The sequence below is a fragment of the Acomys minous genome (genome assembly GCF_964271855.1).
Source record: "Acomys minous genome assembly, chromosome: 6".
Classification (NCBI taxonomy): domain Eukaryota; kingdom Metazoa; phylum Chordata; class Mammalia; order Rodentia; family Muridae; genus Acomys; species Acomys minous.
The window spans coordinates 55881370-55894931 of record NC_140487.1 but is presented as its reverse complement, the minus strand read 5'-3'; the positions used below and the strand labels follow the sequence as shown (position 1 = coordinate 55894931).

At 40.3% G+C, this 13562-nt stretch overlaps 1 protein-coding gene across 1 annotated transcript in view; it reads right to left on the bottom strand.

The window, feature by feature from the left end:
* HIBADH (3-hydroxyisobutyrate dehydrogenase) overlaps positions 1-13562 on the bottom strand; it is a 100304-nt gene that overhangs the window by 4852 nt on the left and 81890 nt on the right. Inside the window, exons 5-6 of the mRNA XM_084785809.1 lie at positions 5237-5370; positions 4357-4433 (exon numbers count right to left, since the gene is read on the bottom strand). Coding sequence (XP_084641935.1) covers positions 4357-4433; positions 5237-5370 — 211 coding nt within the window. The remainder of the gene's footprint in view (positions 1-4356; positions 4434-5236; positions 5371-13562) is intronic.

The following is a 13562-nucleotide window of genomic DNA, read 5'->3' as shown; positions in this document are numbered from 1 at the left end:
GAATTAGACAGGATATTAAAATCAGTTACTGAAGTCCTCTGTCTTCCTCTGTGCCCAAGGCTTGTAATGGTCTGAAACCAGATAGAATACACAGTAATTGTCATTCAGAGAGTCTACCCTAGAACGTCATGCTTCACTGGAGAAGACTGAGTTTCCATTTGAAATCAACAAATTAATCCAAGACAGGTATCTGAAAGGGCAAGTTTAATAGGAAGCAGCTACTGGGCTCTCAACCATGATAAAATGTTATTGCTGCTTCCCTGTAAATTGGCTGGGAACATATGATACTTCTGCATAAGAGCCCCATCGCTGCTCAGGAGATATACAGCTCAAGCCATCAAAAGGATGACAGTCTGTCAGTCCCCATAATAACTTGCCACTGGAGGTGGTTCAAGAGTGTATGCACGCATGCTTGTGGCTTTACAATTGCTGGGGTGTTCTCTGATATAAACAGAATGAATTCATTGCTCTGACTGCATATTTAATGCAACTCAAATAAACGTCACTATGTCAAACCCACTCACCTCTAAAACATTAGAACATTAAATGAACTTTTGGGAGAAGTAAAAAAAAATGATGCATCATAAACTGTTTTTAAAACTGAAAAGTATAAAAACCATTTGCTTTCACCATAACCAAAATTTTAGGCACCAAAATCTTGTTTGACTTCTATGTGTTGAGTTTCTACACTGGTGTAAGTGTAGTAAGAACAGCAGCTGGGGGTTGGTACACAGACCTGGAGAGAACACATCTATACCCATTACCCATTTTAGTCAACCACTTGCCCTGTGTCAGCTGCAGGCAGCGACCAATGAGACACACAAAGAAGCAGAGCACTGCCTGTGCCGCCCGCCAGGGGCAGGTGAGGGGACAGCCACCCCAGAGGCCACGCGAGCACTCTTCTACCCCCTCCCCTTTTCATTTCATCAAGTCTTCACTCTTGAGGGTCTGCTACGTTCTTAAGAGCTGGCCACACACACATACACCCTTTGTGGAGCTTACATTATAGACGAGAAAATAGGCAGCTAGTGAGAAAGGGGGGAAAGTGAAAAATTAAAAAGAAGAAGCAGTGTAAGACAACATGGTGGCTACAAGAGGGCCCTGAGCCTGACTGACCATGTAAATTACTTGTGACATCGCCAGTGTTTCTTAGGAATCAATTCCCAATGAAGCAAAATTAAACACACACACACACACACGCACGCACGCACGCACGCACGCACGCACGCACGCACGTGTTGCCTATGTGGTGAGATCACACAAACATAACCTCTCTCATGCAAGCAGGGTGCTTTTAAGGCTATAAAACGACTTCAGAGCCCTAACTAGGAATCCAATTAAAGGAGAAAGATCTAATAAAAAAGAATCTCAAAGTATATTATGTACCAATATTTTTTGCACTTTATTTAGTTTTTTTACAATATTTTAAAATTTCACTAACATCCATAAAGGCTCACTGTAAAAGGGCAAGGGTCAATACAATTTTTAAACTGTATGATTTTATTCTTCTATTAAAGAGAAACCGTTATTTCAGAAAAAAAATTCCATTGCTTATGAGAGTGAAATTAATCAGAAATGATCACTTCACTGGAACAGGCGACTCAATTTGTAAATGTTGACATAAATACTCTAGAAAATTCCACTTGTGAGTGAGCAGAATATGAACGCAGCTGACCTGCTTTGATGCTGTGCTACTCTGTGGGAATTTACTGCTTGGGAATTTATGCTTGCTGACGCCAATTTTCTCTTTCACCTTGCAAAGCTCAATAAATTGTGGCCACTCTCTCTATACTCTATTAGAGACCAGTTCTGTCATCTTAAACCATGTCTGTAAACCCTGACCGAAGAAAGCAGCGGAAGCGCTCATCTTTCAGACCACTAAGAGTCTTGTAAGGTAGTGTGGGAAACCCTCAAGGTAGGAAAGCAACTTAGTACAATGTGGAATGTTAGAAAGGTAAAAACCTTAATAGTCAAATAAGATGAGTAAGTTTCTGCTTTGTTTTTGGACTTTTATGCACATTTTATTTATATTTATAGGTCATTACATATAGTGTGTTTGTGCACTAAATCCATACATAGAGTTTTAGAAAAACTAAATATTTAAAAGTTTTGTATTTTTCAGAGTCTAGAGAGCTAGGTTCTACTATACCATGGAACCACAGAAAAGCTTTCTGCTCTCACATATTATTTTACCATACTGGGTAATAGCCAAAGTAAGACAAACTATTTTTCTGCTATTAATGTCCCTCTGTGGATTTATGCCGGTTTTTCTCCTCTCCTTGAGAGCAAACCTAAAGCAAGTAGCCCACGGCTTTCACCTCACTATACATTCTGTTCAGTGGATGTTTCAACGATTCTTTATTAGCTGGCATCTGGTGAGTTTGCACAAACACTTACCCTGAATAGTAAGTTTTAATTTTAAAAATTGCATTGATTTGTATGTGTGCATTCACATGCCATAGTATGTGCAGTCAGAGGACAATCTGTTGGGGTCAGTGCGTGCCTCCCTCAGGTGGGCCCCAGGGAGCAGGCCCAGCAGCACTCACTGCTCAGCCATCTTCTTGTCCTCAGGGCTTCACTTTATTTTATTTGTTTGTTTAGAGACAGGGTTTTGTCATGCAACTTTGCCTGGACTGGCAATCACTATATAGACCAGGTTGGCCTCAGACACACAGAGAGATCTGCCGACCTCTGCCTCACAAGTGTCTGGGATCAAAGGTTTGCACCACCATATCCAACTCAAAGCTTTACTAGAGTTTTGACAAAAAAAAAAACAAGTCAAGAAATGCTAGAAGACACATTACTGTGCCTGAGGAGCGCCCTGCACCCATGATGCGCTAACGGAGGAGTAAAGAGTAAACTAGTGTGTGTGTGTGTGGGGGGGCATGTCATGAATGTGACCCTAGGTTCACCCAGGCTTTTACTTTTATGATCTACTCCTTTGTTTCCAGAAAAAAAGAATAAAATCATACAGGTATTAATTCTGTTTTTGGCAATAATTAGCTTTATATGTAATTTGAGTTCCAGAAAGTTTTGGCTTCCTCTTTGATGAAACTGGTCTAGAGAACGGGTGTGACAAGGTTTTCAGAATGACAAGTACCCATAGCCTGAAACTGGCCATGGCACAGGTGACGTTCCAAAGGGCTCCCACACATGGCAGTTTTACTAAGGCTTTGTACAGACATGCCTCACCGTCTTATAGACATTTGGTTCTAAAATGTAAATGGTATGGGATATTGATAAACCAATTAGCGCTGATGCAAAGCAAATTCCTCTTTTATCTCAATTACAACATGACAACTTAATAGGTCAAGATAGTTTAACATCTGAGACGGGCAATTCAATAAAACAACAGCATCTTGATATGGTAATTAAGAGGAAATGTGAATCCATTACCATGTTTTGAAAAAATATCTGAAGCACTTTGGCTCTTTTTATTGCTTTTATCAAAAGCTGCAGTCCCAGCCACTTCTCTGTTATGGGATGTATCTGATAAGCAGCCCAGAGAGATGAAGAAAAGCTACAAATAAAGCGACCTACACACATTAAACAGTTCTCTAAAATAAAAAATGTGTATTTATTATATTCATGAAATGAAAAACATTAAAAATATTAATTAGGTGATTAATCATATGTACCATTCCCAGTCCAAAAGATTAAAGGCTAAAATTAAGGCATTAACCTTAACCATTCTACGGAATGATTACTGGAAAGAAATTTTTATTCACTTTAAGTAAACAGTTAGTGAACAGTATATTTTAAAAAGATACATGCTAACATAGAATAACCAAGCAAGCTAAAACAGAAGTTATGTACATGATTTGCACCTTTAGGAATGGATGCCTGGTTACCCTGACAACAGATTACCAAGAACCTGCTAGCGCAGATTCTGAGAAATAGATTTAAAACAGGGACATACAACTAGTTTCAGGGTGGCATAACGCCTGAATTCACTCCACATTAGAAGCAGGTTTCACTCAAATCTGTCCTAACATGGCCAAACTATGCCTGAATTTTAGTGTTTGCATTTCAGTGTAATAGAAGGTACAGGGCTTCCCTAGAAGAGCACAACACAGCTTCAGTGCACAGTGCAACACACCTTACGGTCGTGGCGAAGAGTGTTGATGGTCCCTAGGGCCCTATTGCTGCCCTATAAGGAAAGTCTATTAAAATTCAATAATGAACCCCTTTCAACACGCTCCTGAGCCAACTCATTTACTTCCATGAACATCATTCTTTTGACATAAAAAATCAAATAGGGAAGAGGAGAGAATTGTTAGTATATAAAAATGTTCTCTTCAACAAATAGGGAGAGGAGAGAACTGTTAGTATATGAAAATGTTCTCTTCAACAAACCTGATGCCAAGGTTCATGGCTTCGGCGGTTCCAATCATGCTCACAGCCAGCAGCATGTTGTTGCAGATCTTTGCGGACTGAAAACAGAGTGCATGTTATAGCATCTTTATTTTCAAGTTATAATTCCTAGAAAGCTTTTCTTTACCTGATTCCACAAGGTTCTCTCTTGAAACAAACACACACACACACTCAGCTGTGGATTCTCCCCAGTGGAGTCTCTTGCACTGGTGATAAGTGGCACGGCTGCTGTGGCCTCAACAGTCCCCGGCCACCACTGCTCTCTAAGGGGTGGGTTCACACTCTCACTTAGAAGTGGGGATGGCATGCTACATGGAAGGGAATAGGGGGGCCAGCGAGAGCAATGCACGCTGAAGAGCACAGCAGGGTTAGGAAGAGCGGGCTCAGTGTGAGCATGTGGGGCAGGGCCAGCCGGTTCATTCTGGTCACTGCACCTCTAAAAACAGGCTGGGAGGACGTGCAACCGGAAGTCAGGACAGAATGTAAGCAGGCAAGAAAAGAGATGGACATAAGGGTAAATGGTAAATATATAAGAAGGTTAAATGCAGAGAAGTATGGGACGAGCCTAGGATTGTAAGAACATACATGTGTCTTCTATTATAAAACTCATATGTGAGGACGTGGACAAATTTGATAGCTCAGGCAGTCAAGTGGAGAAGGAAGTTAAAATGGGACACAGTAGAAAATAAGGATCTACTGGCCCTCTGAACAAGACTTTAAACAATGATGAAAAACCAACTCATCCCAATGTAACTTAAAATCCACGCAGGGAATCCTCACATGAACCAAGTAAAGAGGGGCAAGAATGTGGTCAGAAGAAAGGACATTCACAGGGAGTCATGTCATTCGCGTGTAACCTTACCTGCCCAGTCCCAACAGCTCCACAGTACACCACATTGGAGCCCATGCATCCCAGCAACTCTTGGGCAGCAGCAAATTCATCTTCAACTCCTCCCACCATGAATGTAAGGTTTCCAGACCGAGCAGCTCCTACACCTGAGTCATTTGGGGGAAAAGAGATTGAAGCAAAACCGCTCAAGTAAAATGCCAAAATGAGAGACAAACCTAAAAGCCAAATTTAAATCCCTTGCCTCAAAAATGCATTTCTGCCAGGCATGTGTACATTTCTCCAAATCTCCATAGGGATGTTCCAGCAACCAAGCATCACACAGGTTAATATAAACCCACAGGCATGCATAGCCATATATACACACTTAGTTTACTGGAGCCCTGACGAGCAGCCCAGCACGCAGAGGAACCTGCTGTAAAGACAGCATGTGAGTGTGTGGCTCAGGGCTCCTTCTCCAACCCTCACCTGCTGAGGAGATCTAGAGACTGACTCTTGGGCCACAACAGGTAGGTATTCCGGCAGCAAGGCTCTTTCTGAAGCAGAAGTGGTTGCTTATCTAGAGAGCTCTCATCTGCACTTTCCAGAATCACCTGAGTCGCTCTTCCTTCTCTTCCCTCCCATCACATCTTTGAGGCAACTCATCCCCAGCGATAAGAAATAAACCCTGAAGCAGAGCATGATGGTGCACGCCTTCAATCCCAGCACTTGGAAGGCAGAGGCAGGTGGATCTCTGTGAGTTCCCAGGACTACAAGAGAAACCTTGCCTCAACAAACAAACAAATTGGCTTTTAACATGCTTGATAAATTGTCTCTGGTTGAAAGAATCAGTGAAGCAACTTCTAATTTAGGCTTGTCTTTCTGCATAGAAGGAGAGGGGTCAATTTCCTATAACTTTTTAATTAACTACGAAATAAAAAATTAATGTTTAATATTGGGAAGTTCATAATTTTCAAGTTAGATTTTCTTGTTCAAAAACAGTGAATATGTGGATAAGCTTTACAAGTGCAACTTCTGTTTTTGTAATTACTTTGCAGCTTACTTTGCAACTAGAAATAGGAAACTGTAGCTGAGCCACAACTAGACTAGACCTGGCCATTATGATGGCCGGCTTTTCAATTTACTTTACACAATGAAATACAGCTTTTAAACATTAAAATTAAATTAAATTGTCAGTATTTTGCTATTGCCAAATCAAGTAGCTCTCTCTTTCCTAGTTCGTGTTATTTTTAGTCATTCACTAAAAGCAAAAGTCAGTGTGATGTAAGCCATACAATCTAGGGAGTGCATTCCCTATATATGGAAGCCTACAACACCTACAGGAAGTTTAATTACATCATATCATAATAGCATTAGAAACATTTTTAGACTATGTAGAAAATTTTAATTATTTTAACATTTTGATAAATGACAGTCATTTAGCTAGTTTCTACTTCACCAAGATGGCGAAGCATTAATGTTTTATAATTATTTTAGTCAATTTTGTTATCCATGCTGCCTCCCAATCCTGTTGATCTAACCTAGAGAAGTTAAGTAGACGATTTAAGTCAAAGCTTACAAACAAATCCAGCACTGCCCGTCACAGGTGCAGCAGCGTTGTGTCTAGATTACAGACTGCTAAATAGCTGCAGAGAGTCATTTATTGAAGGAAAATTAATGCTGACAATGGTTCTCAGCTGGTTAATCTTTTGACAGGTGCACTTTCTCACTTGTTCAAACACATATTTCAAAAAGAAGAAATAAGTTACTTAAGCAAGAAAGGCTCACAAGAAAGAATAATTTATTCTTGATTCAGGAGTCTGTGGCAGTACCACTTTCTCTCAATGTGAAGGTGTGTTTATTTCTGACCTTATCACAACCTACATCCCAGCACAAGGTCTGATTAAACTGAGTACATTTGAAAGCTTTGGCAATTCTTGGGACCAACTTCTACCATCCTACACATTCCTTTAATACCATCAAGCAAGCTACTCCCAATGTTGAGCCAAGCCAATGCCTACACCATCCTAAAAGAAACTATCCTGAAACACTCTCCTAAAAGAAACATGACCACTGTGAATAGATTAAAAGGACCTGGAAGGCTGGAACCCAAAAGCTTCGAAAGACCTCTTTCGACTTCAGAAGACACTGCATAGGCTCTTATGTCTACCTATAACAAGCAGTAAGTGTATTGTCTTGCCATACCATTTTAATTCAAGCCCACTTTCTAAAATGGAACAACACAGAACTAATATATACTCAGGTAGCTAGTACTAGAAGTATTTGCAGGTTGACCATTCTTTTTGTTTTGTTCTTCAAGGGTCTCTCTGTGTAGCCCTGGCTGTCCTGGACTCTGTAGACTAGGATGGTCTTGAACTCAGAGATTCACCTACTTCTGGCTCCTGAGTGCTTAAAGGCATACACCCCCACTGCTCGGTAGTTGACTGACGATTCTTAATTCAACAATCTAAAACCTGTTATGTCTCTTTTAAATCCAACCCTTTTTGAGCACCAACATGAAGCCACAGCAAAAAACTGAGCATCTATCCTTAGGTAATAGGATGCAGTCATACTAAAATTCTACGTAAAATTACATTCAGCCTATCAGTATAAGGTACACATAAAACAGAAGGGAATCCTGGATTTAAATTTGGGTTTCAACCCCAAGATATTTCCTTATATATATTCAAATAGTCCAACATCTAAAAAAAGTTCTAAGTCTGAAACACTGTCCCCTGCTACCATTTTAGATCTTGAGCCTGTATTTTAGTTTATATTTTAATAATAGTATACATAAAACCAAACATACTGTCTTAGTTCTATTATAGTATTTACCATATATTATTAACATCTTTGATTTTCTTTATCTGATTTTCCCTACAAGGTCAGCATAGGGTCTTGCTTATGTCAGTATTCCTATTATGTTGCACACTGCATGATATATTCAATAGATGACTGTTTGGAAAATAAATCAATAAGCATGGTTGAAAGAATAAAGGCTCTAGAGATGTAATAACTAGCTTTGGGAGTGATACTTGCTGGCTGTGTGATTATAAAGAAATAACTCCAAGCCCATGAATAAAATGGGAAAGGCATTAATACTTCTTTACAGAGTGGTTGTGCATACTGCTTAAATAGAAGGGTTTTATAATTTGAGTTTGTGAAGTAGGCATTTTCCTATCTTGTTATCAAAGCCGCTGTCTCTTCTGGGATAGTTTTAGCCTTGCTTGCTAAGTATCAGAGGCTGTGGGCTGACCCCATAAACAGGAGAAGCAGACTGGCCCAGGTGAAGATGGTCTGTGCAAGTCTGTGCCTGGCTGATGTTGAGGGTACATCACTGAGCACAGCATGGTGGCACACATCTGTAATTCTTGCACCCGGGGAGGCAGAAGCAGGCAAATCTCTGAGTTTGAGGCCAGCCTGATCTACAGAGTGAGTCCAGGACAGTGATTATATCACTGTAAACTGGGTATGGTGGCACATGCCTGCCATCCCAGAACTTGGAAGGCCAATGTAGCAAAATCCATGAATTCTGACCCACTTAAGCAGCATAATGAGAGCCTGTCTCAAAAAAGAAAGTGGGGAGAGGAAAAACCAACCACCATGAAGAACTCTTGAAAAACTCTGTGACCACTGAGTATATCTTTTGGAAAGAGATGGGAAATCTGCATTTGCTTGTCCATTCAACACAATCTACTGAGTACCTAGTAAGTATCAAGCTCTGTAGACAACTGTAGGGTGAAGGCTAAATCCCATATATCCTTGCTTCTAAGAAGTTGTGCGCCTGTGACCTGCCCACCGTTTTCTACAACCCCCGTCTAAGCATGAACTACGGCAACAGCTTTCTTCCCTCCTACTTGATCTCCCTTCTGCACTGTCTCCAACATCTATTCTCATCACAACGGCCAGAGGAACCCTCTGAAAACATAAATCTAGCTCATGGTTTTCCCTACTCTTAGCCATCCTCATACTTCCCATCACGCTCAGCGTTAAATCCAAAGTCCTATAGAGCCCTCTTTTAATAAAGCCCATGGCTTCCTCTCCTGTCTTACTTCATACCCATCTTTCTGTCATTCATGCTTCGGTCATTTTGACCTTTGGCTATTCCTGAAACACATCAAGCATGCCGTCATCTCGTCTCAAAGCCTTGCACTTCTGATTCTTTTCACTTTGGCATATTCTTCTCCATACTATTTATGAGCTGTTTTGCTCAAAACGCACCTCTTCAGAGAAGCCAGACTCTTATCACTTGTTAAACGTATACTCTAAAAAGTAAGTCATCCCCAAGACAATAGTGTTAACCAGTGAGGCCCAATGAGGGATAATTAGAACATCAAGGCTCCATCATGCACAGACTCATGCACCTTCAAGGGTGCATGAAAGATCTTCAAGTGTGGCCACTTTCCTACTGACCCCACCTCCATCCTTCTGTTCTAAGCCATGACGGCCCTTGACAAATGTCATCCCTTTATTTTGGAGTTCCCAACCTTCAGAACTATAAGAAATAAGTTTCTGTTCCTTAAAATTAATCTCTCCCCCCCCCCCATTTGGGTTGTGATGGCAGTGCTGGTGGTGGTGGTTGCTAAGCATCAACTCCAGGGCCTTAAACATATTAGGCAAGCACTCTACCAACTGAACTACATCCATAGCTCCCAGTATCTCAAGTATTGCTAACGGATCACAAAGGGGACTAAGAGACGAGGCAAAAGGAAAGAACACTGAGATGCAGTACTGGATGAAACCTGTTCTCACAGAAATACTCAATGATGCTGAGGGTTACCAAGCTTTGCTGTCATTCTAGTAAGCCGTTAAATGCTGCCTGCTCTATTCATTTCCAATCTATGAAGGTAGACAGACAACATAAACTTTGACATTCTATGATCATTGGGGGTTCTCAAATCCACATTCAAACATGTACAATGCTAACACACAAAACTGAGGTACCTCTGACTCTACAATAGTTTCATATTAGAAAAAAAGAAAGGCTGATCATGATCAAATATAAATGACAAAAATAGTATACTACTTATCATGTGTGATATAATACTTTAAGAAATGTATACTTTGCAGAATTGCTAAGTCAAACCATCTAACATGTAATACTGTGCATGCCTTTAATCCCAGCACTTAGAAGTCAGAGGCAGAAAGATCTCTGAATTCAAGGCCAGCCTGGTCTACATAGTGAGTTCCAGGACAGCCAGGACTACATAGAGAGACCCAGTCTCAAAATTAAATAAGCAAAATAAATACCCTCCATCTGATTAAGTCAGACCCACTTTACATATTCCCCTTTATTACTTCGTGGCCTTTTAGCTGAGAACAAAAAAAGGAGATTTTTTTTCTTACATACTTACATTAACTAAATCTAACAAGCTCAAACCCTGTGGCTATCGTTAGGGCTTTTCTAGCCATTTCTTATGATAATGTCTTTAGAGATTCTCTTCCATAACCCTAGAATAAAAACTATGAACTCATTTGTACAAACAAATGAAAATGCAAATGTCCAAATCACTCAATAGACATGAGTACTCTGCTTTTAAAAGCCACAGACATCTATCATATGTGCTGGTCGTGTGAAGAGCAACATTCAAAGTCTAAGTTAGCCAGTCTTCCTATTTTAAAAACAGACTTACACTTGACGCACACACAAATCCTGCAACTGCATTTTCAGCCTGGTACTAAGAAGCAGCTCTTTTTGTTCAAGGAGTATGAGACCCATTGTTGGTGATGGGAGAAAAAGAGTCAAGAAAATCTACATAATACAACAACAATAACAAAGTTACATGCAAACTAGAAGTATAAATGTGCACAGATTCAAAGGAGAAAATTACCAGCAGCAAATTAGCTATCCAGTGCTTTAACTATGCTAGGTATAAAGAATTCAATGAGGAAATATGTTTCCCAAGTCAAAAAAAAAATCAAGATCTTTCCTGGCTTATTAGGAGAACATTTGAAATATGAATATTCTAAGAAGTCAAAAAATGTAAGGTCATGGGAGGCACAGAACTCTATCTTTGCCCCCCCTCCAATCCCCAAGGACACACCTAGACAAAACTCCCATACCTATGGCGCAGGGACCTTTGTGGAAAGGGAGCAGGATTCTAGGAGGCAGAGGAACAGGGAGTTTGCTGTGAGATTGTGTCTCCTAGGATTTATCAGAAGCTACACCCAAAAGGTCTCACCAATATGACTGCTTAAACATGAGATGAACAGGATGACATCAACAGACATGCTAACAAGGATGAGGAAAGGCTCAGGGGCTAACCCTTCACAGAGAACAACAGCTAGCTTAGGAATGCTGAAAGCAGGTGAGATTATCTTCCCCAGGGAAGGGCACAACAGTTGGTTATCCAATACCAAATGGTCAACACTGAAAACACACATATAAGTAACATACACATTGAACATTGTATTTATGTATTAGGGTAATGTATGTATAATTTATGTAAAACAGACTTTAATGGGGAAAAAAAAGGCCATGAATTTGAAAGAGAGCTAGGCTGGGTTTGGGAGGGTTTGGAGGGAAAAAAGGAAAGTGATACAAATATAATCTCAAAAGAAAAATTTAAAGGTATAAATCATAACTACAAAGAAGCGATGTGTACCAGCAGAGTGCTAAAGATATCATCATATGATACCAGGGTCAGATGACAGATGGCAATTACCACCAAATCCTGGTTCCTTCTTTCTTTCCATTTTTTGACTTCTGTTGTTGAAACGGCAAAAAAAGGTTAACAAGAAATCTTCTCGATGCAGGCACATGGAATCTGGTAACATAGTGTCCCATATTCCATACACACCTGCAAATCTCCTTCAAGCAGTGAAGCAGTCATGAACTGAGCAGGCAGTGTGGGATGCTCCTAAGTGCTCATGGATTGCACTGTTCTCTAACTGCACAAAAGCTCTCACCTCTCTACAGGGCTTTACATCTGCTTATCAGAGCAATCCCTTTAGAAAGCAGGAAGCCAGGAATATGGAGGGCGAAGTGAATTGTATTTCTGCCGATTACTCGGAGTAGATTTGAAGTGCTCTCATAACTAAAATCAAGTATGCACAGTATTGCATGCTAAACAGTTTGGCTTAGCCATTCTAGAAAGCATATATATCTTAAAAATTACTGCATATTGATACGTAGTATACTATTTTTGTCATTTATTTAAAGATCAACTAAAAGGTTAGGGATACCGTTCAGTGGATAAAGCTGTTGCTCTACAAGCAGGAGAATCAATGTTCAAATCCCCAGCACCCATGTAAAAGCCAGGCAGATGTGATGGCCGCATATAATTCTAGCACCCTAGGAAGAGAGACAGGGGTCTCGGGAGCAAGCTGCCTAAGCTAGCCAATTTAAGACAACTCTCCATGTGTTCGCTGGAGGCCCTTCCTCAATACACAGGTGGAGGAGTGTGAGGGATGCTAATGTTGGTCCTCTGCATGCACATCTGGAGACATAAACATTCAAATACTAATGCGCGCGCACACACACACACACACACACACACACACACACACACACACACAGGCTTAGAAAAAAGAAAATAGCAAGTCATAATTAACAAATAAAAAAGGAATCCTAAGAGTTCACAGTCAAATAAAATTAAAGTTATCTTTAAAGAGCAAACTTCATTAGAGAAGAATAAAGCAACCTCAAAATATGAGTTTGTCCTTGAACTCAGTTATATGTTTTAAGTTCACAAACTTTTCAATGCTCATTTGATACTTTATATAGAACACAGAAAATGAAATAATGAATAATGTTCTTCATATTATTATGCTAAAGGACTGTTTGCCCAAAGTGAACTAATACTCAGTTCTTCCCTTCAGACTGACTTGGCCTTACACCTGTAAAACAGTAAAAACTTGTGCCCAGGCTGGTGTCTCAGTCAGTGCCTTCCCATCAGCACACTCAGCTGTATATATCACTCATTATTACTAAGCAGGTCTTAGAGAGTCCGCTATGTCCCCCACTGAGTCAAAGTTTTCTGAAGAACGAGTATGCTTGACTCAGCAAAAGACAGCAGAACTCTTACTGTTGCTTTCCTTTGGTCTTCAAGTTGCAGGAAGCAGTGGATTTTTTTTCTTCTCTTTCCTTAAATTACTTCTAATTTTCAAATCTTCATCTTTCTTTGTCAATGAATGCTAAGTACTTCTACCCTACAACAGAGACTACCTCACCGTGTACCCTGAGAACTACTGGTCTCTGCATCTAGACTGCTCCTTACATGATAGTGCCTTCCTGTCGCTCATCTCCAAGACCGTACTCACGATGACAGCCTCAGTCTCCTTGTGGCATTCCGAGCTGGTAAAGAGCACTCAAAGCCACGGTTTATTTTTTCTTCCAAGGACATAAGCTCTTTTTAATATG